At 40.9% G+C, this 24,163-nt stretch overlaps 1 protein-coding gene across 2 annotated transcripts in view; it reads right to left on the bottom strand.

The window, feature by feature from the left end:
• The window catches only part of EPHA3 (EPH receptor A3), a 339,305-nt gene that overhangs the window by 5,713 nt on the left and 309,429 nt on the right, over nucleotides 1–24,163 (bottom strand). For both annotated transcript variants that reach the window (XM_032795093.2, XM_032795094.2), the window contains exons 14-16: nucleotides 23,283–23,432; nucleotides 20,447–20,640; nucleotides 724–879 (exon numbers count right to left, since the gene is read on the bottom strand). In XM_032795093.2, coding sequence (XP_032650984.1) covers nucleotides 724–879; nucleotides 20,447–20,640; nucleotides 23,283–23,432 — 500 coding nt within the window. The remainder of the gene's footprint in view (nucleotides 1–723; nucleotides 880–20,446; nucleotides 20,641–23,282; nucleotides 23,433–24,163) is intronic.

Genomic DNA, 24,163 nt, shown 5'->3' with positions numbered 1-24,163 from the left:
GAGCGCTTCTGTCTTTGGGAGCAAGGTTTATTACCCACCACCGAAATACTGCCGAAGACCGTCCACAACTGAAGAGCTCTCCGCCAAATTGCCACGGAACTCCCAGACGAGTGAGTGTAAAAAAACAAAACAAAACACCCCCCCGAGGCAGTCCCAATATTTTCCCCTTAACATCTGGTCACCCTATATGAATAACTCTTACGCTGCATCAGTAATAACTGGTATTTGTATTTTTATTTTTCACAGTAAAACATTTAAAACTGAATTCTAAATCCCATTAGGACATTGTCGATGGCTGAACTTTTCAAACTGGGTTGCCTGCAGTCAGTTTCTTAAATAAAAGTGGCCTGATTTTCAGAGGTCCTGGGCAATACAAGCTCCCACTGATTCTTGGCCAATGACTTCTCAGGCCCTGATCCTGCGATTGGCATCACCTGGAAAGACCTTCTCCTCACTTCACTGAGTTCTGTGTGAGCACAGGACTCTGCTTACACAGACCAAGCTGCAGTTGTCCTCATGCCATCTGCAAAACTGTTTCCTATACATACATAACAACTAAATTTGAATTTAAAACACTTGAAAATGGCCTTTAAATACAAGATAGTATTTTAAAGCTACTCACGTTAAAGCTTAGTCCAAAACCGTGACTTGTGCATGTTTTAAAAAAAAATATCCATGGGCAATACTGACGCATTGTCATCACTATAAATTGCACTAACTTACTCTATGGAAAGCTTGGCTATTGTGTCACATGAACTGTATTCCACGCCTGTGAAGATGTCCTTGCACTGTCCTGTCCGGAACCCGTTGAGCCAGTCATCTGTCGTGTGGAAGGCTGAGATGTCAACGTTGCTTTGGTCCAGGAGAAGATTTGATGGCCTGGAATAAAAAGAATGTGATCAAAGTAAGAGAGCTGGAGTAAACATAGATACATTTTGTGTCTAAACTTAACACCAACACCAGCAGGAGTTTCCAGCTGCTTTCCTGTTCATCTGTGGAATGTATCCACCACTGAGGCCTCATTTGTTCAAGCTGGCAGCACTGAGGAACACTGTGTAATCATCTTGTTTATGAGCTCCAACTACTCCACTCATCCCTGTGCTTTAACTCACAGAAGCATTACCAGTATGTTACCTATATTTTTACATTATAATTTAATTTTTTTAAACATTAACAAAGATGAGCCTAATTTAGACTATATTTATGTGATTTGACTAGTCCCAAATAACAGACTAGTCACTCAAGTAATGAGCCCTCTTAATTTCAAATTCAACTCATTGATTGTATAATTTACAGATACTGAGCATTTGGAATATTGCAGCCTTACGGAAAAATTCTAGATACTGCTATTAGAGCTGAAAGTACAAATACATTATCATAGACTGCTGGGGCTTTAAAAACATCAAAAGGTGGCTCAAAAATCACACAATGGTTATTAAGGAAATTAAGAGTGTTAGTGGAGCAATTGTAACCCATGTGGAAGGGTTGTAATTTACAATGCACAAGCAGAGGCAAAAATAGAGAGGCTCATTACTGAATACAATTAGCCGATTTTTCAAGTCGTTGTTAGAGCCCTATCTTAAAAATTGTGGGCATCCCAAAACGAGAGCATCCACTAAGGCATTCTGCAAGTTGTTGTGACATTATAACACAAGTTTCTTTTGACTTTAAAATTAATCATTGCTCATAAAGGGTGCTGAATTGACATTTACTGAACATAATTCTGTGTTTATCCACAAAAGAAAGGATGACAAAGACACCAACCATGCAATTTTTTCTCTTTTCCTGCCCTCCCAAGGCACTTTCATTCGCTGCTAAAGGGACCATGCTTAGATGGCCGGTCAAGTCTCCACACTCTTATTTCAGCCTTTACTGCGACGTACAAATTGTTATCTAGGAATTAGATTGCGCCCATTCACTCACTTCATCAAAATCAGCATGTAAACAACAGATGGTAACATCTTGGAGCTACAACTGCCCTGGGCCAGGTCTGAAGTGGTGAGTAAAAGGCCCCGTATTCCATTAACAGTCCACTGAACCAGTCACACCAGGGCTTAGAGTAAGGTGGAGTAGTGCCTCCCCTCCATTTTGAGTCTAATTCAACCACTGATTCAGAACAGTGACCAAGTGCAATATTAAAATGTGTGACACATCCAAGTGTGCCATCTGAGTTGTGTCTTCTCCAATCTCCACCTTATGCGGCATCTCACACAGCTCACTTGTGTACTACTTTGTCTATTTTAACCCATTTTCAGTCTGTATGATTTCTAACAGGAGGATGTTGTTAGATTAATGGCAATGGGGAAATCAATGTGCTATTGAAAATAAGCATAAAAAGTGTGACAAGGGAGGTGAGATAATATCTTTTCTTGGGTCAACTTCTCTACTGCCAGGAAGAGCTGGATGACTGATACTCCTGCATTTGGTAGCATTACAGAGAGCTATACTTGCTGCTCTCACAATGATCCACCAATACATCCATGCACGGTGATGGGGCTCTTCTTTTCCAACATTGCTACTACACTATAATATCTTACGCTAGTGCACTGATGTGGATGGATATGTGGCCTCCCCTGTATTGACACTAGTTGTTTTTTCTCATTTCATTGTTATCTTTTTTCTAAGCTGCACACAAAGCCTCTGAATAGCCATGTGATCAGTACTCTTTCTGGTGGGCATGACATCTTAGTGTCCATATTAATTATTTCCCAATTGCAACACTAATTAACATTATACCAGAGTCTTCCTCCTGTGATAGTATCTAAGGATATGAGCCTCTACAGTAGATGCTTGTTTGCAGCAACACCTTGTAGGAGCAATTGTCACTTACGAGCAACATTTCCTCATGTTCCTGGGACCCAGTGAATTGTTGACACTCCCATATCAGCAACAGCTGCTTAGGAGCAACATAGCAAAAGGGCACTGATATGTTGCTACCACTGACTGTCTACTGTATTCGCTTCAAATTTGACCTCCTCAACAGCTACTGTGAGCCTGCCCTGATTCAGCAAAGCACACACCTAACTTTAAGCACATGCTCACTTTCACTACGGTCTATTGTGTGCTTCAGTGCTTTGCTGAACTGAAGCCTTTTTTGCGACTGACCTGAGACTAAGAGACACAAATAACCTGAATTCAATGTTGTTGTCCACCTGAAAAGGGCACAGGCTATACCATGAGCTCCTCCTACTGGAAGTTCCAACAGAATTACCCCAGTTTTGTTTTGGCCCTAAAAAATCAGTGTGAAGCCATTCCTCCAACTCTTTTTACCTGTCCCTACCTTCACTATCATTGTAGACAGGAGACAAACATTGTAAACCATTTGAAACTTACTAAGCACAAAACAAGACAGTGAAAATTACACAGCATCTGAACCACTTAGCAAAACAGGAAGAGCACCAGGACTCCTGCAACAGTATCTGTTCTTGTTTCACAAATACACTCTAATATGCTCCACTGAGCTGTGGACAGTATGTTGAAACAGGTCCTTAAATAACAAAGAGAGGCTGCCTGACAATATGCTGGTTTAGTGTTTGGCAGGACACAGCCATCCTCAGCACTGAAGCTCTGTGTGAGGGCTACATGGTGGGCCTGCCAGCAGAAGAGCCACATCCTATGTGCACTGCAGAGAGGTTCACTGCACCAGCACCAAGTGGAGAGGAGTGCTCAGATGACAGGCCACACCATCTGCATTTACACAGGTGTCCCACCCACATCAGGCAAGTGGTGTAAAGAGCTGTTGGGACTTCCCTGTCATCTCAGGCCCTAACCTTTGGCAGTTTATCTGGACAAAATCTAATTATTCCAGCTCAAGGCAGCTATCTGAATTTCTTCACCAGGAATCAGAAGGGAAGGAGAGTGGTTAGAGAACACGTGCCAAATGCCATGATTTAAAGTTAAATGATCGTGCCATGCTACAGCTGGGTAGGTGGTTCATTAGTATTTGTAATGGGAGAACTGATTTGGGTTCAAAAGACCTACCATCAAGCACTGTTCTCCCAAAATGTGAACAGAATCTGAGGTTTGGAAAAACTTTTAAGGCAGAATTTATGAAGGGACCCCAAATGGAGTTAAGTGCTCAAATTCCAGTGAATTTCAGTGGGAGCTGGGTGAATAATTCTTTAAGGTTTAAAATCCCAGCCTTAATCATTTATGTTCTTTTGCCCTTTTAAGTTTCATCAGGATCAGAAGTACTAAAAGAGCATGTTCATGTGGTACGTCTGACCCTGTTGGGGATTAGGAAATACCAGAATTCTTACGCATGGAATTCTGACCTCAATTTTTAAACCAAAGAAGTTTTGCTAAGTTCAAATAAGCCACTTTGACTTTTGGCTACACATCCAAACCAAACCTTCCATCGTTGAGGTTTTGCCTAGCATTAGTTTGATAAATGGATTCCTCTTATAAATTATAAAATGCTTTCAGAAGGCAGGCTTTGGAAGTTGTTGCTGGCTGCTTGACTGCTGTAGGAAAAATACAAATATCACCACCTATAAAATTATCCAGACTGTGCACAGTGTACTGCCATGTACTGTAGGAGACCCATGTTTGGTTCAAACCACTAGATTTTCCCTTTCTGGATCACTGGACACTATTGTGAACAGGGCCGGCTCCAGGCACCAGCCCAGCAAGCAGCTGCTTGGGGCGGCCGATAGTGAGGGGTGGCACGTCTGGATCTTCAGCAGCGGGTCCCTCACTCCCTCTTGGAGAGAAGGACCAACCACCGAATTGCCATCGAAGACTGAAGAGGTGGCAATAGAGCTGCAGATTGCGATAGTGGATATTTTTTTTCTTTTTACTGCTTCGGGCGGCAAAAACCCTGGAGCCAGCCCTGATTGTGAAGCCAGTAAGAAGCTTCAGAACATGCTGCCTTAGAAATTGGAAAGGTCTTGATAATCAGAGCCTTTCAGCAGTAATTGTTGCAACTTCATGTTCAATTCTCAACCGGGTTCAAGAGCAGCAACTCAGTATCTTCTTAGCATAGGCAATATGTTTTGCCTGGCCACACTCTCTTTAAAGGCCAAGCAGTCAAACAATTGTTTGCTGTCTAGAGTAATGGGCTTGGGAGATATCTGAAGCCTGATCCTCCACTGATGTCAAATGTTATAGCTCCGTTGATTTCAATGGCACCATGGCATTTTACACCAGCTGACCCCCGTGGACAATTTTAGATGGGAAGATTCCACTAAGAGAATAAAAGTGATAGAAGACACTGGAAAACTGTACAATAGGCCTGGTGGCAAGGGAAAAGAGCAACAAGGGACATATGGCAAGGGGGAGGTAAAGAAACAATTTGCAGACATTGCCCTTTACAGCTAAGCACATACAATCCCACTGTCACGCCAAAAGCAGCCCTTAGGCACCTGTATAAGTAAGTGAAGTTTTGAACAGTGAACAGTTAGATGCCCAAGTTTGACAAGCAGGCCCATGGTGGACCCGGTAGCCATATGGTCTACACCTAGCTAACTACTGTTTGTCCTATGAAGAGTCACTTCTTATTTATGCTTTTCTGGGTATAGCATCCGGAATCCCAAGACATTTATTAAGGGTATTTATGAATTGTGCTTCGTGATAAAGCACGGAGAAATTTTTTCTCTATTCAACTTAGTGTGTTACTTTTATTTTTTGCATCTTAACTCTAATAAAACAGGGCTTGCATCAACAATTGCTTTGAGAAAGAATGAGCATAAACAAGATGAAATAGAACAGGACCCTAAGATTAGGGATTAGAGTGGCCCAACAGAGCTTTTATGTTTATTCCTTGGATCAAAGTATCACCGGGACAAAAAATATGACCTAATTTTTATGTAAGTGACCTCAGACTAACCAGCACTGTAAAGTATCATTTTTCTCCTTGTAGGATTCCAAGCAAAAATTAGTTACTTTCCTCCTCAGAGAGGACATCTGGACAGTTTATCAATGAACAGGAATTTGTCTCTCACTGTGAAGAGTCTGTGATGTCTCCTCCCATGCACCAAGGGAATGCTGGGCTTTCCGAGCATCTGCACACATCGGCATTTTTCTCCCCCTGACCCAGCCCCTAGACAGAAGGTCTGCACATGAAATTTATGGGCTGGGTGATGTGTGCCATGAGCTCACACTTAACTAGACAAATTAGATGGGTTGCAATCCATGCAGCTGTAAACGACGTCCTGCAGGGTTCCACCTGATCTTTTACAGCTTTTCATAAATCAGTACCTACCAGCTTCAGAACAGAGTCATTAAAAAGAAATCATGGAAATTGCATGTTTGCTCAGGGGAAGTGAAACAGAACATTTCCCTATTTATTTTTTTTAAGACTCTTTTTGTTTTGTCCTAACCTCCACTCCCCAACCGCTACATTTTCAAATTGTTATCCATCCACTGGCATGGAGAAAATTATCAATGCTACTCATTCTTGCATTGTATATGGCTGGAGGCCCATATTTGCTGACATTTGACACCCCTTCCCTCAAATAAATATACAGTGACAAATACAACAGTGAGATGCCAGATTGTACTTTCTACAAAATGCCCTGCTGCAGTCAGCTTTCAGTGGACTGGACCATTGTGTTAACCACTGGAATCAATTCTTGTGTTGTGCACATAAGCACAGAGAACCCTGGTTTGCTGTCAGTAATATAGATTTTGTCACAAGCCACAGCACGCCATGTCTAGAAATAAATATATAAATGGCAAAGGGACTTCAGTCCCTCCTTGTACAAGTCTGCACTCTAGGTGTGCCAGCTATCCAGTGAGAGAGAGAGAACAATTTGTAATATTCAGGTGCCAAGACCACCAGAAGGATGAAGAATTCTGTGTAAAGGATAGCATATTGTTGCTGGGTAGAGAAATCCCATATACTACCTCCTGGATTTCATGTTCTGTTTTTCCCCTCTAATCAATGCAACTTAATTCCCTATTTCTAAATTTGGAAATATCCTTTATACATTCACACTTAAAACAGGCATCTATAATTCCTTTTTCTCCTATAAAAAGTGAAATGACACCTTCACTACATTGCTTTGACTGCAAAATGACTTTCCTTCTGGTGTAAGTCACTTCAAGCACTTACATTCTGGATTAACGGTAAGGACAACATAGTTATCTCCAACCTTAGAAAAACAGAGTGCACGTGAGGCAATTTTAGTTTTATCTTCTCTACCAAATGGAATCATGAGTGTATGTGCTTCCCAACAGGAGACCAGTACATAAATGTCACACTGAGGAGAAGTAGAGTCATTGTGTTTACTTTAATTATCCCTGGACCTTAAGAACTAGAATCTTTGCAGTTACAGCTATTTATGCCTGGTTTAAAGTGTCCCTCTGGTAAAATTAGTAGATTGTTTTTAAAATAAAATTTGCCTTGCTGTTTGGCATATTTTCTTCTCCCTCTGAGATTTCATATCATGTTTGCTTAGTCTGAGAGTAAACCGGATTGTTGCTCCTCTTTGTTTTTGAGGTCAAAAGTGGGTACACTTTGTTGTTATATAGATCACCAGTTAGAAATTGTGAACAGGTGTCTTTCCAGCTTCCTTTCCAAATACAGCTCACGCTCTTTACAAGCAGAAACTTTCTTCCACCCACTTTGCATCGTGGGTTTTGGCATTATTAACCAAGAAAAAAATGCAAAATATTAAAGATCAGCTCCCACCTTTTCCTGAGACTTGTCTATTTCTGGGGTTCCTCACTCAGGACTGCTCAGCCTACTCCCTAAACCCTTGCCCTCCAGACAGCCATCACACTCAGGTGGGGGAAAGGAGCTACTTGCCTCACTTGACTCTTTTACATAGACCTCCACCTAGCCAGGCCCAGGACATCTCTGGTTCCCTCTCACTGTGAGGGACTAAAAATGTAACCTCAGTGCCCAGGTGAGACTAAAACTGTAACCTCAGTCTCACTCCACAATTGGCCAGATCTGCATGTGAGTTCAGAGAGGTCCCCCTTTATCTGTCCATTGTCAGGGCAATTATCGATGAAGGATGAGTCTGGAGTTTCTATGGCTCCTGGTAACCAAAGTAGCTCAGGCTGTATTCAGCGATCCTGCACCAATGCTTGGGTGCCTCCGAGTCCACTCGCTGGTTATTACCCTCTTTTATCTGTACAAGCAGGACACACACACAAGTCTCAGCACTCACAGTGTCAGCAAGACCATGTGTTGCCCCCATTGTCACATTCCAGAAAGGGATACAGTTTTTTGCGTGCACTATTTTCCTCACATAAATAACAGACCATAGGAAGGGCTGTTTGCGCCTACCTAGAGTCTGGATGAGTGCCCTTTCTGGTTTTGACCTTAGCATTTCTTCAAAGTCACACTGCCTCATTTAACAGTCCTTGATTTATTTACACAGGCAAAATACACACAACAGGAAGGGCCCTCCTAGACATTGCCTCTTCAGAGTGCCCAATCTCTTTTAGTTTTCTCCCCAAATGTTCCTTGAGCAGATCCTTGGATAATATGTCAGGTCAGGGTTTCAGTCACAGCCCTGGCGGTTTACCGAACAGTTCAGCCTCCATGAAAGAGCCTCTTGCCAGCTTAGATAGTTGGTGCTGGCGCACCATTATCTGCATCCTCCAAAGCAGACTATTCAAATCCTATTCTAAAATAATTCAGTCATCAGTTCTGCAGTTCATTCCTTTGGCTTGAGCCAATGCACTGCCTAGTTGTCCAACTGCTGGGCAAAAGAAAAGGGCTCACCCTGAAATAACTTTTTGGTACTTTTCTTCCAAGGTCTCCAGGAAGTCCAGGATGGCAGGATCTTGCTCTTGGTCAGATATTCAGCTTGTGCCTCTCTTGTTAAAAACCAAATAGACAGCCTAGGAATCCTCTTCCCTTGTTACCCACAGAAGGGTGATGCACTGCTGCAGCAGATAGCTGCGAGTCAGTGAAAATGACTAGATAAACCTATAAGTCATTATCTTGGACTGGTAAAGGTCAATATCCAAATGCTAGTCTAAGCAGTGTCTCTAGTTTAATAATCCTCTGGAACATCTGCTCTAGGAAAAGTCTTTGCTGTTCCTGGTGTACTGCCGCCCCGGCCTGCTGCTACAAGCTACAGAAAGATCTGCTGCTGTAATTCTTATTGTTCCCTGACCCATTTCAGGACCCACCTCTTTTCCTCTTTTGATTCCCCCCTTTCCAGTGTGTCTTAAAAACAAAAATCTCCTGACACTACTTTTACATTTTTCAAATTGCTCTAAAAACATACTCCACATCCCATTTACATGGAGTCCAGCTTTATTAACAAAGAAAATAATAGGAGTAGCTTAAGTTTTCTCAGCCTTGGCTGCTTCTAAAGTTCCTCACTCAGAGCCGCTCAGCCCACACATTAGGTCATCTCTCTCCACGGAGCCATCCCCAAACCCACGGTATCCAGGTAAAGTAATGACTCAACAAGTCACCTACTTCAGTGTCAGTATAATTCACTTTACACTTTCCCAGCAGGATCAACACTAGCTCCCAGGGTTGAATGTTTTAGGCCAAAACCACCACTGTGTACAGAAATATATTTTCAACTTGTTATACACAGTGCAGTGTTAGCTACGCAATTAAGCAACTGATGTCATGGTATAGAGTATTTCTTGGGAATTCACGACTGGCTGAGTGTCTGCCCATTAACACCATCCAGTCATTATTGCTAAAACAATCTATAACCTCTTTAAAAGAGAAAAAAGTGCAATTAGAAGGCTTATAAAATGCTGTACTGGCTCCCTGTCTGTTCCATTTTGTGCCAGTGGCCTGCCTTATGCAGACATCACATCTCACATTTGGCTGTATTGTGAATCTCAAGGCAGACTTAATGCTTACTATATCAGGCAATGGCTTTGCACAGTTTGTTTTCTAGCGCTTCTAGCTTAGAATTTCCATTAATGCTAATGAGGGCTGCACAGTAAAAGCCCTGAATACTGAGTTGAAATAACAGTATAGATCCCTTCCGAATCACACTAAACAGCAAGTAATAAAAGAGAAGAAGTTATTCTCCTTGCGCAGTAACTGGAGTTTTTCAAATTGCCTCCCCCTGTGGGTGGTGCAGTTCAGGTGTGCATGCACCCTGAGCCTTTGGTTGGAGATTTTTGGTAGCAGTGCCCATTTAGCCTGTGCACACACCCTACTTATCCATGTACCCCATACCGAGGTCATAGAAGGCTACATGGGTGAACTGCCCTCAGTTTCTTCCTATAGAAAGGAAACTCTAAAACAGTGGAAAGAAGGGAAGATAGTGGAGCACCCTAGGGGACACACATCTCAAAGAATGCCAGTACTGTACAAGGTGAGTAACCTCTTCTTCTTTGAGTAGCATCCCTGTGGATACTTCTCTTCAGGTGACTCCCTAGTAGTAACCTCTTAAGGAGAAAGGAGTTTTGGAACAGAGTCCATCACAGAAGAAAGAACTGCAATATCTACTAGTGAAACAAAGGGGTGGAAAATATATGTACCAAGGATCATGTTGCAGCCATGCAGATTTCAGCAACTGGAATGTCATTGAGTAGGGCTCTAGGGTAGATTGTGATAAAGTGCAGTCACTCACAAGGAAGATGGAACCTCAGCAGAACAGCAATTGCCAATAATGCATCCAGGGATCCATTTAGAAAGTCTCTGTGTGGAGACAGAAGCTCCCCTAGATCTATTTGCAATAGAAACAAAGAGTCTAGGGGTCTTCCTGAATGATTTAGTTCTATTTAAGTAAAAGACTAAAGACCTCTTCACATATAGTGTATGGAAGACAGATTCCTGTGTAGACTGATGGGAGAAAGCAAGCAAGCAAGCAAGCAAGCTAGATAATGTGGTTAATGTGAAATTCAGAAGAAACCATAGGTACAAATTTTGGATGGAGTCATAATGAAATCTTCTCCTGAACATACTTATGGTCTCATTGGGTGGCATTCTGCCAAACCTAGGCACTGTTAAAGTGCCCTGGCAAAGAATCTTTTCCATCTCACAGCCAGCAGAAATCTACTACTAATAAAGAACTAACTAGTGTGTGCCTGTTTGCTCTTTATATTAGTAAACTCCATCTCTGGCTGAAGGCGGTTGAGAAGAGGGCGGTTAATCCATAAAGCCCTCGATAGCCTCAGTGCAGGCCACGAGGACATGTAGGGTGCATGAGAAGGCCAAACAGGCTCAGCTACCAAAATCTCTACTCAAAGGCACATGGGGAAGTGGAGCATGCAGAGGGATGCAATTGAAGAAGAACAAGGTCACATTCTGACCTGTGTCCAATGTTGATAATTCTGAAAGGGCTAAATCAACCTCCAATTTATTTATTGTTTGTATCTCATTAACAGAGTCAAAATGGAAGCACTAAAAGGAGAACAAATGTTTTATTTATACACTAGGTATAAGTCCTAATTATTTAGCATTCTAATGGGGAAAAGGGTCAATTTATTTATATCAGACTTGGTGCCCAGGGCTGTTGAATAAAAAGTCATGGCAAAGAGTCTTTTCTTTCTTTAAGCACAATGAGAATTAGTGCCAATGAGCAAAACTGGGGAGAAATCTCTTTGATCTCAATACGATTGAAATTATCATCATTATTTACTGGTACCTGGACAAGCACAGTATGATTCCCTGATGAACACAACAGTATATTTGGCATTGGTTGGAATGGTTCAAGTAAAATCGGAGCGTTTTTTGCTCAACTCATCAGTCTTAAAATTCGTAAATCTTTGCATGAAGATGCTTGGCTGCCTGAGACTGACTTAGTGTAAGGCCAGTTGTAAAAACTAGAGCGAAGTGCATACTACACAACATTCTCCTTGAACGCTTATTTTTTTTCCTTTGACCCTGTTCCTTACCCCTGCTGAGTTTGGTTTCTACAAATATTCTAGCAAACTACTTTTTGAGAAGGAATGTTCACAGACATATCAAATTTCACTGGATAATAGCTATGGGAAGCTTTGAATTTGTAAATGTGAGTGCACTGGACATGTATGTTATGTTTAACCAATCTGGGAACTGAAATGATACCATCTGATCTACATCTCCAATGAAAACTAGACAAGACACCTTCTGCTTCAACACTTGCAATGAACTGTTCACAAATAGTCTCCACACCAAAAATTGCTAACAGAAATTATTCCTGGAATTAATTAAATAATTAATAACACATTCAAGAAAGTTACATGGTTTTTGCAAACTACGTATTAACAGAAAAGTATGCATGATAAATTATTCACCCAACTTTTCATAGACATTTGCAGTTGCATTGTGGAGAGAATTTCTTCTGATCCTTTGAATTTGCAAGATGCTGGACTATGTTAAAGGGATTCAAGCTTGCATTTTAAGAAAAGTTGATTTTTCTGAGATACAGTAACATTTGCTGACTTAAATAGGTTATATCTTTCTCGATACTTGGACAATATTTAAACAGAGAACCACTGGAATGTAAAGAGATAAGCCTATTTGGTACACGACAGCATATTCTGGAGATAACACCACTTTTACTGGTTTTTCAATAAGGTTAATTAGGAGTATGATTATGAATTAAAAATAATAGTTCTAAGGCTCAAAGTCACGTAATTCTGTTCAGGAAAGAATGTTGTGTTTTGCATCAGACTGGCTAATTTTTATCACCAAAACCAGAAAATGAATGGAATTATGATGAAATATATATGATAGTAGGAGACTTGCAACTTCACAGCCACTCCTGCAAATTACAATTTATGGGCAGACTCCTCCCCAGTACAGAGTTCCAGTGAAAATAATGGGACTCTGGGTAGGCAGGCACAGGGGCCAATCCCCACACTGCAACCTGCAGGACCAAAGGTCAAAAGATTATTGAAGAATTGTTCTGCACATTTACTTTAACAGTTTATCCGAATAAAAAATAAGGATTAGTTAACCAAGAAAATAATTCATTTTAGATATTTGTATAAACCACAATTTTAAATATCTTTTTAACCTGTTAAGTGCTGTCATTGCATAAAACACAATATACGCTGCTTTACATTTTTTGGGGTGGTGGTGTTGTCATTTTAATATTCCCTTTTTAAGTTATACAACTTTTCAGAAAGCCTTTGACAGACTGCACATAAAACTCAGACATGTTAGCTCTCTTTAAAATAGGATAAGATGATTACTATATCAAAGGCACACTCTTTGGAGAGATTCAAAGACAGCTTGTAAAAACAAAAATGAAATATCATTTCACAAGCTTCTGTGAGCAAGACCTGTGCTTTATTTCTGCAAAAATTACCTTAACGCAAGGACTGACTGTGAATTAGTTACATTTATGGAGGCCAGAAGCAGGAGAAGTGAAGGGGAAAAATAACAATCTACAAAGCAAGAGTCATCCCCAGTTTGGTCTTCAATCAAATGGTTTTGCTGAAGCCCTTCAACTTTACCAAATTAGAACAAGTTTGCAGCAATTACTAGCCCTTTAGAATATTTTGTAATGATTTAGTGCTATAAAAAGAGCCAGGTTTGCAGATTTAGAAACTGAATCCTACTAACTAATGATACTTAGCCAGCATGTCACACTTTTCATCTTCCAAGGACTTTGCAAATATTAACTAATTAATCTTCCTGTGAAGAAGGCACTTGTTATCCATATTTTACAGATGGGCAGAAAGGTTAATTTAGGACTTCCCTACACAAACATTTAATGTGAAGCAAGCTGGAGTGTAAATCTGCCCCACAGTAGCCTGCTACATAGTGAGTGTCTATTAGGACTCTGCTGGCATGCACTAACATCTCGTTAGTACAGTTAGCTCTACTAATGTTTTGAAGTAGGGTAGATCAAAGTGTACTAAGAAGCTACAAAAGTGGAGTCCATGTCAAGACTTAGTTTGCAGCAGGCTATTGTGGGGTAGGTTCACATGCCATCTTGCAACAAACTAAATGTTTGTATGGACAAACCCTAAGTGCAGGACCTGCGCTAGAGTTTTTCGCGCCCTAAGCGCAGGGCCATTTTGCTGCCCTGCGCACTGCTCCCGTGGCTCCGGTGGACCTGCCGCAGCCATTTCTGCGGAAGGTCTGTTGGTCCGCGGCTCCGGTGGAGCTGCCGCAGCTGTGCCTGAGAGAGGTCCACCGGAGCTGCGCGGGACCAGCAGACTGTCCGCAGGCATGCCTGCGGCAAGTCCACCAGAGCCGTGGACCAACAGACCCACCGCAGGCATGACTGCAGCAGGTCCACCGGATCCGCCTGCCGCCCCCTCCCCCGGCAAAATGCCACCCCCCAAAAATCCTGGCGCCCTAGGCGATTGCCTAGTTCGCCTCAATGGAAGTGCCGGCCCTGCCTAAGTGACCCACCTGAGATCAGAGTCATTCATTCTTCAGAGTCTATTAGTAGTAGTTTAAAAATATGTTGCCTCTTGCAGGCAGGAGTATGTTAAAGCCAGACAGCAGAAACTGTTGGTAGCCTCTCTTGTAAAAAGCTATATGAGCTGGTTAAAGCTACCAGTCCAGTCCAGTCATATCTAGGCCAGTCCAGTCCAGTTATATCTACCCTTCATTAAAAATTGCTACACAGTTTCTGATTTGCAAATTGTGTGGAGGAGCTGAGAGGAGGGACATTTTATGAATGAGACACAGAACTAGTGGTTTCTGTCCAGTTCCTAGTAGTTCCTAGCTTTTCACTCTCAAAGCACATTATCAAGAGGTAGGTAAGGATGCTAGATTTTTTTCTAATCTCAACATTCAAAATAAAAGAACAAAAACAGAAAAGGAAAAATGTCTATTTTGGGGGAATTCCCTTCCAAGATATTGTGATCAACTATAGAGCTGAAGGAAATTTTGCAAATGTAAAAATCTAACAGAATTTAGAGTTTCAATGTTTTCATTTTTGGGGAAAAAAATGGGGAAAACATTATCTTTTTTCACTAATTCTCCTCTCCCTCCTCAGTTTGTTTGACAAGTTCTATGGAGTAGCCTATCTCCATTTTAGAAATAGGGATAATGAGGCACAAAGAGATTAAGAAATTTTGCCACTGGCAAATAAATTCTGGTCTCCTGACCAGGCCCAGATTAACCAACGGTGATTTGCACAGAGACTCCAATCTCAGGGAGACCCAGTTGCTGCTAAAGTATGAAGGGTGTCTTAGTTAAATTTGAATGGAGTGGGGGGTGGCACACTCAAGTTTTGTCCTGCCTGCATGCTGTGGTGAGAGCCAATGGGCTGGACTGGGGACCTGGCCAGCTGGGTGAGAAAGGAACTGCTGGGGGTTGAGTGTCGGCCAGCTTGCTCACCAGCCCTCACACCCGCAGGGGTAGAACTTGCGCTCCCCCCAGTCACAGTCCTCGGGGGCAGTACACCCCCTATCAGCAAAGGTGAAGGGAACCCGGTTTCCATAGTGCACAGGGCCACAAATTCTTTAATCCAGCCCTGCTCCTCACCCCTAGTTCAGTGCAATGTTACCTGAAGACTATGCTATGCCCATTAACATGACACATTTGGGGTCACTGCAGTGCTTTTAATGTATTTTTAATTACGCACATATTTATTTAGGTCAGTGCTCTGCCTGCTTATCACCGTGATGCTGTTATAAAGTTTGAGCCATCACATCTATAATAGAGAAATTTTTTGCTTGAAATCCAGCCAAAAAACTTTGGACAATGAAGCTTGAAGATTATAGAAATTCCTAATTAGCTTCAATAGCTGACAAAAAAATGAAGTGTCAGAAGCCTATCTCAGAGTTTTACAGTTTGGGAAATATTTTCAATTATGCAACTCTTGGTTTTCATTGTGTCTCACAAATGAAACAAGAATCAACAAACCCTGTTGGCTTCCAGCTTCACCAATTTGTTACAGGATGGATGAAGTATTTCTGACTCACTCGTTTAATTATGGAAAGCTTTCCATCTCTTTGTAATTGAGTGAAATGTTCACCCATGTGAAAGTAAAACACACCGGACTCAAAAAATAGTAAGTCCAAGTAGAAATATGATGGAATTGATGAAAACTGGGAGAACGATGAACTCACTTCCAGGCTACAGATATCCAAACAACCTAGAGATTCAATAATAAAAACCAACATAATACTCAGATACCAAGAGAGAACAGCAGGACGTGAATGAAAGGAAATTATGATTAGGTTACGCAATGCTTTGGCAAAATTATATGACTTGCACAACTTCACTTGTTCCATATTCAGTTTCTATATCAGTTTGCAAAACTATCTATGTGTACAGGAGAAGGCATAAGGGATATAAACATGTGAGCCCACAGAGTACATACACAGCCAAGTAAAGAGAGACTTCACAAAAAGACTATGTAATTGAAGAACATGGATTTCACATGGGAAAGAAAGCGTGATGGGGTATATAAACTCCACAGCAGTGGTAAAGAGGTTAAAGAGCTGCTGTGGGCTGGCCTTGTCTCTCTGGTCCTGTCAGTCATGTCGGGGTGGAATAAGGTCTTAAAAGTAGGAATTTCTAGACCGTTGCTGAGAGAGAGACAGTGGCTCTCACAGCTCCCAAGGGAGACTCCTGGACACCTTCAGAGGGACTGTTCTCAGGAAGGCCATTCACTGTGCCTACAAGGAGACAACAGACTTCACTGTACTATCTGGGTAGGATAGGTTCAGGAAGCCCCAAGGCGAGCATTTAAATACCTGCGACTCCTTTCAAGGTTAGGGAATCAGGGACTATACTAAGGGGACTAAAAGAGTGGGACCCAGGAACCCCAATCCCTTTAAACACAATCAAATTATTTGGCTTAATTTTTGTATCACAGACTCCTGCCTAGGCAGAGGGGGGCAGCTCTATGAAATATGTATGTGCAGACTGAGGCCCTGAATTCAGCACAGCACTTAAGCGCATGCTTAACTGACTTCATTGGGATTCAAGCTAAGCACATGCTTAAGTGCTTTGCTGAACTGGGGCCTAACATAAGAGAGAAAGAAATGCAGCAGAGGAGGGTGACAAGTTATATTTCACATCTATAGTAATATGAATGTAATTTGGATGTAAGAAGGTAGTGATTGTTTTAAATAAACATCAGCGGATGACCAAACATATTTAAACATGTAAGGTTAAAAATGATCAAAAAGATGATTTTATATCTATAATATCTTTTTTAAAAAAATATCATCAGGCAAATAGATTCTCATACAAATTATTTCCGATCATTTCTATCCTTATATCTGGTGGTAATTTCTACACCCACCACAGTCCTAGAGGTTCCTGTATGCAGCAGAATTAACTTGGTTCCATTGCTCTGCGTGTGTGTGTGTGAGAGAGAAAGAGAGAGAGACACACACACACACACACACACACACACACAGAGGGAAGAGGGATTTGCAGGACACAGCTCCATGAGACTTTCAGAATGCTTTCAACAACAGGATTCTAAAAGCAGGGCAGAAGTGGGGGTTAAAGGAGGGGTGGGAGCTACTGCAATGTAGCTCCACTGATGATTCCTAAATATTGACAAGGGCATATGTGTCATGTGAGCTACTGCAGTCAAGCTAGCTGCTGTACAGTAACTTGTGGGAGAGGATTCCTCCAACCTAGCCCATTGGGCACAGTCTGGATACTTGGACTGTGTGTTGGAGGCGGAGGGATCATATTGCTTTTTTTCCTGTTGCACATGTCTATTCCTCTCATGCCTGCAGAGAGTAAAGAGAGATTTGCCAGAGTACTGGTAATGAATGTGTTATAAAAACTACACGTCCCTGTTTGCTAATCTGTTAGGGCTTATGTGATCACCAGGGTAAATTCCAGCACACAATTAGGGTATGTCTACACTGCAATTGCAGGTGAGATTGCAGCATATGAAGACCTATATGAGCTTGCTTTGATCTAGCTAACTGGAGTAACAATAGAAGTGAAGCTAAGGAAGCACAGACTGTTCAACACTACTCGCGATCCTGGATACGTCCCTCAAGCAGCTATCCCAAGCTGAAGTCCATGCTTCACTGCTATTGTTACTCCAGCTAGTTAGATCAAAGAAGTGCTGCAGTCATACCTCTGACTGCACTCTAGAAACACCCTGGCAGGCATATACACAGGAAAACTGGACTAACTCTACTGAGCATCACCTATTCACCAGTAATTAAAGGACAAAACAGAGAGCTGACTGCTTTGAAGATCAACCTGACCCACTGGTGAAGATGCATAAATTTGGACAAGGCTCGGGGTCTCAGGGCAGACAGAGGAACTTTGGGACAAATAAAAGTCTGCTCGTGAACTCAGAGATTGTCCCGGACTAAGAGAAAGGGCCTGCAGAGAGCTGCAGGCTGGGCCTCATGCTCAGAAGGGGTGACTGATGAGCAGAATCCACCTACGCGGGCAAAGAAAGGATAAGGTTTAGGTCAGATAAGATGCACAGTGGCAGTTATTGTTTCAGCTTTGTTTCTTTCTGCTTGTTAAATTTCTATGCACCAATACTTCACACTTGTTTTTAAAGAAGGTGTCCTGAGTCACAGAAATCTCATATTGGTCTCAGAGAGAATTCTAAAATAGGACTCAATGCCCAGTTGGGCCAGCTGAGGTAAATATGGTTAGTAAACAGGGAGTGCTGTAACTTGATGATCCAGTCTCAGGTGGGGTGAACCATGGGGTTCCACTCTCTGAGATATGTCTCTCACTTGGAAAAAGTGCCCACAGAGGAAGAGAGAGAGCTCACAAGTGCAACTCATCCCTGAACTGTAGCAACCTGTTTCTGAATCCTTTGGTATGTTGGGGTCACAGAAGAATTCTGTGCATGGGTTTGGTATTAGATGGATGAAACAAATAAATATTTTGTTTTAAATGCTGAAAAAGTATGCATTAATTCCCACAATCCAAAGCTAAAACCAAAATGAAATATGGAAATTATTCCCAACTCCCACTTCAGCTAAACACTAATGCACTTGCTTAAATTTAAGCACATGCTTGTGTCTTTTGCTGAACTGGGGCCTAAAAGACATTTAGGGGAAGGTAATGCTTAAATTAATTTGGTTTGAATACAATCAACATCTATATAACATGGAATAGCTATCCTAATACACTTTTATCATTCACAATGTGTTAAAAACCCCAGCTATTAATTATTAAAGCATGTTTACTGTGCAGGAGAATCAAATCTCATTAGATATTTTTAATAACCAAGCCCATTAGTATCGCTGCCTTCCTCTGCCCATTCTCTTCTTTGTGTACTAGTGGAAGAGAAGGGATTAGACTAGTAAGCTTCTACCTCAGGAAAAAAACACATTGCTTGGGGCAAGAGGAAAAGGAACCAGGTCAATTCTATTTACATAGCAGACTTAAACACTAACCAAGTTTTTTCAGCTCCAGCCCCATTTCCCTTGTTATGACCTCCCCTTAGCTCACCATGATGGAACAGAATTTAGATCTAGTAAGGGCTAGGTCAGCTGTGGAAGACAAAATATTTTAAAAACAGATAAAAAAAGAATAACCTCCTGGGATTCATTTTTAAAGGACATTTAATATTATACTTTGTTGATTCTCTCGCCTGAAAAGATGGTCCCCTCAAGTTATTACCGTGACACATATGTAACCCACACCACCACTACCCAGGCAGTACCTGTTCTGTGGATATAGGACATCAGACTCCAGGCTGTCAATCTGGGCCCTGTGATCAGCATTTAGACTTAAAATCAGGGTGCAACCCCCTTTAAAAACAGCCTTAAAATCTAGCCTCTTCATAGCAGCCTCTTTAAGAGCCAGGTATTTTATATGCAGTACAGACCTGTTAATCTATACCCACTTAATCAGAACTATGGTATTTAACCATATCCTGCTTCTTTCTTCAAATGTCAGGGCATTCATCAGTTATTCCCTCCTCTTTATCAGAACACTGCTTAGGTCTCAAATCTCTCCGGATAAACAGGGTTGTAAATGAGTCTTTTAAATTCAATTAGAAGCATTGTATCAGCATTCATGTTAGAAATGAGATCCTTATTAAGGTCCTGATTCAGCAAAACACTGCAGTGTAGGCTTAACTTTAAGGATATTAGTCCTACTGAAGTACATGGGAGTACTCTCATGTATAGGTAATTTGCTGAATGAGGCCAGAAGAGAACGGGGCATCACATACCTTTTCAGGGACACAATTCAGCAAGATATTTATGCACCTGCCTAATTATAAGCATGTGAGTCACTTCATTCTAGTTAATGGGGTTACTTATGTGCTTAAGTACCTAGCTGAATCAGAGTAGCTGTGAGATACTGAGCACCCTCAGCATCAGCTGAAGTCAGTGGTGGGTCAGGGATTTCATCACATTGCAGGTTCAAAACCAACATGACTTGCAGCTCAGATATTCATTTACCTGAGTTTAACACTTTTCCATCTCATCTTAAAATTAGCTGGGTTTCACCAGCCCAAACAAACATCTGTTATATTTTTATTTACAATAATCTTTTCTGACCAGAGAGCAGAAAGCTTCTTCTAGCCTTCAAGCATGCAAATAAGCAATAGATAAAACTGAGAAAGTGGATGGACAAAGCAAACACATTTTAATTACTGTAGGTGGAGAAAGCAAACATTTATTTTCATTAAGTGCAATGTAGAATTTAACATGTCACCTTGCAGCCGCATTGGTGATTATTTTCAGACTGCTGGGATTACGGATCAGCTTGTCCAAGATGCTGACAATCTGCTCAAACTTGGGTCTGTTGTTTCTGTCTTTCTGCCAGCAGTCCAGCATCAACTGATACAAGGCAGCTGGGCAGTCCATAGGAGGTGGTAAGCGGTACCCTTCATCCACAGCCTTGATTACCTAACAAGGGTAAAAGTTATTGGAAAGTTGAGGCAATTAAATTAACTTATTTTATCAGTCCTGTGAAACAAATTACCACAGACACTTTACGTTCAAACAAATGTGTTTATTCACCAGTTGTCTTGCAGTGTAACACTTTTGGTTATCTGCAAAGTAAACCATGTAGCAAATTAGTTATACAGAAAGTGCTACAGGAAGGTTAAGATACAGTATGAGGAAAGTGAGACTAAAAAAACCCCAGAAACCTTCTCCAAACTCACATTGATTAGATTAAAGCCACAAAAATGCTACATTTCATAAGATGTGAGCTCTATTACAACAAAGACCAGATTAGTGGACAGTTGGGGGACATTTAGGACTCTGCTATGTACATCGGCCAAACTGGACAATTCCTATGTAAAAGGATAAATGGACATAAGTCAGATATTAGGAATGGCAATATACAAAAACCTGTAGGAGAACACTTCAGCCTCCCTGGACACACAATAGCAGATTTAAAGGTAGCCATCCTGCAGAAAAAAAAATGTCAGGACCAGACTTCAAAGAGAAACTGCTGAGCTTCGGTTCATTTGCAAATTTGACACCATCAGCTCAGGATTAAACAAAGACTGTGAATGGCTAGCCAACTACTAAAGCAGTTTCTCCTCCCTTGGTGTTTACATCTCAACTGCTAGAAAAGGGCCTCATCCTCCCTGGTTGAACTAACCTTGTTATCTCTAGACTGATTCTTGCCTGCATATTTATACCTGCCTCTGGAAATTTCCATCACATGCACCTGACAAAGTGGGTATTCACCCACGAAAGCTCATGCTCCAATACTTCTGTTAGTCTATACGGTACCACAGGACTCTTTGTCGCTATTTAGGACTATAAGAGTTGTCACTCACGATCTGATTATTGATCATTTGATTCCAATATCTTCATTAATAAGTATTAATACTTATACTTCAGAAGACATCAAAGCCATCATTTAGGTATCTTTAGTGCTATATGCTTTCCCCTATGCGCAGCTGAACTCCCATTGTAATCAATAGGATACCTCACCTATATACACCCCAATGGAAATTCTGAGTATGGTGATCCTTGAAGAGAGCACAGCACATAGTCTTTAGAACATAATAGATCTCATTTTGACAGCAGGTTGCTAATATGAAAACTTCATACCTTCTACTGTACAGTGCAGGTCAAATTATCTTCTTTTTTGCCTAGGTGTAACCTCATTGAAATAAGAGACTTGATGCAAAATTTTGCCCTACATCTAAAATTTTATAAGATATTTGAAAATATTACCATTTCCTTTCTCTTCTGATGTTACAATCCTCCTTACCACTCCAGATAATAGATTTTGCATATGAGTTACAAAATTACATATCCAAACTAGATGATGATATAGGGGATATTACACCAGCATTTGTGTTTTCAGGACTGCTAGATTCCAAAGCGGTGAAAATCGTTTTGAGACAGGAATAAGCTAGAAACACATTATGTGTTTTAAGTAGCCCTGTAGTGAAAAAACACACACATACGCTTGCCCTGTATTTCATTTTAATATGAACAGATATTGTGGAAGGCATCTCACTACAATCTAAATGCAATTAATTAATCCTGACCAATAGCAGACACATTTTGACACCTAGTTAAAAAGAATACAGTTTTCTGTTCAAGTCTGAGATATAGCCAAGAGTCCTTAGTTGAAAGGGACAGTTTTGTTTTGTTTTTTAATGAATTTTTGTATTTATACTCACATTTTTAGGTGAAGGTGGAAAGAAAATGCTCTGTCGGCCTGATTCTAGTTGTCATTTCTGCTCCTTTGTTTGTTTAGTGTTAAAAATTGGGCAAAGAAAATCTTCAGAAAATCTTTGTCCAGCCCATTTGTGACAGAAAGTTATAGTTTTACTTCTATCCAAAAATTTTGGGTTATAATTGACTCGTGAAATATATCAAGAGAAACAACACAATAGTTTTTTGTTTTTAAAGAATCTTACTTTGGGAAATACTATCCCTCTAACAAAACAAACATGTTAGCAGAGATGCATTAATTAAACCCCAAAAGCATGGGGGATCTGTATGTTACATAGACATAACTCCACATTAAAGGTCTTCTAAACAAATGAAACTATCTCCTCATGTTATCTGCTGACTACCTCCAGAAAATTTTTTGTTTAATTCAAGTCTTAGCTCAAATGCTTCCATTCTCTTCTTCACAGGCTCCAATAACAACTTACTTGTGCATGCAACCTTTATGGAAAAAATATACAGACTGTTACAGAGATGGAACCAAAAGGGATCTACAGACTTTTAGCCTGGTTCAATTAAAATGGCCCTAAAAACCCCCTGGAGTGTAAAAAAGAATGACATATTTCCTGTAGACTTTTTAAAACCATCTTTTAGAATATCGCAGCACGAATATAATTTTCTGTTACATTGTACATAGTGGTCCAAAACCTTTTAGAAAGATCATCATTTTCATTTAAATCCTACAGGTCTTTTCTACAAGCAAGGAGACTTGGAAACTTTCCTTTTTACATCTTATTCAATGTCAGTGTCAAAAACTAGGAGCCACCTGGCTTCATTATGCTCCACTTCCTCTCACAGCTTGATCTTTTATTTGAGAACATAACTCAGGACTACAATATACTCACATCCTGATTGGACATCTCCCAGTATGGTCTCTCTCCATAGGACATCACCTCCCAGAGGACAATCCCATAGCTCCATGCATCACTGGCTGATGTGAACTTGCGGTATGCAATGGCTTCTGGTGATGTCCATCGGATTGGAATCTTCCCCCCCTGGAAGCAGAACAATCCTTTAATTATTGTAACACATGTACATCTACATATGCTTTCAAGTATCAGAGGGGTAGCTGTGTTAGTCTGGATCTGTAAAAACAGCAAAGAGTGCTGTGGCACCTTATAGACTAATAGATGTTTTGGACCATGAGCTTTCGTGGGTGAATACCCTCATTAAACAAAGACCGTGAATGGTTTGCCAACTACAAAACCAGTTTCTCCTCCCTTGGTTTTCACACCTCAGCTGCTAGAAGAGGGCCTCACCCTCACTGATTGAACTAACCTCGTTATCTCTAGCCTGCTTCTTGCTTGCATATGTATACCTGCCCCTGGAGATTTCCACTACATGCATCCGACGAAGTGGGTATTTACCCATGAAAGCTCATGCTCCAAAACATCTGTTAGTCTATAGGGTGCCACAGGACTCTTTGCTGCTTTTACATATGCTTTGTTACCTATAGCCACTTTGATCATATGGAATAGTAAATACCTTAAGTTACAAAATTCTATTGCCATTTACCCCGGAAGCAAGCCATTTCTTATCACAATGGTTTATATAACACATAGTGCATTATATTGTATCACAAAATTCTTCTGAAGCTCTATGTGTACATAATTTTTCTATATAAATCAAATCATCAGTTTATTTATTGACACTTTAAGAAAGGGTTGATGAACCAGTCTCACTGATTTCAGGTGGAGAAGCAATAATCTGTCAGAGGTCAGATCCT

The sequence above is a fragment of the Chelonoidis abingdonii genome, chromosome 1 (assembly GCF_003597395.2).
Source record: "Chelonoidis abingdonii isolate Lonesome George chromosome 1, CheloAbing_2.0, whole genome shotgun sequence".
Taxonomy (NCBI): Eukaryota; Metazoa; Chordata; order Testudines; family Testudinidae; genus Chelonoidis; species Chelonoidis abingdonii.
This window is presented reverse-complemented; position numbering and strand designations above follow the sequence as displayed.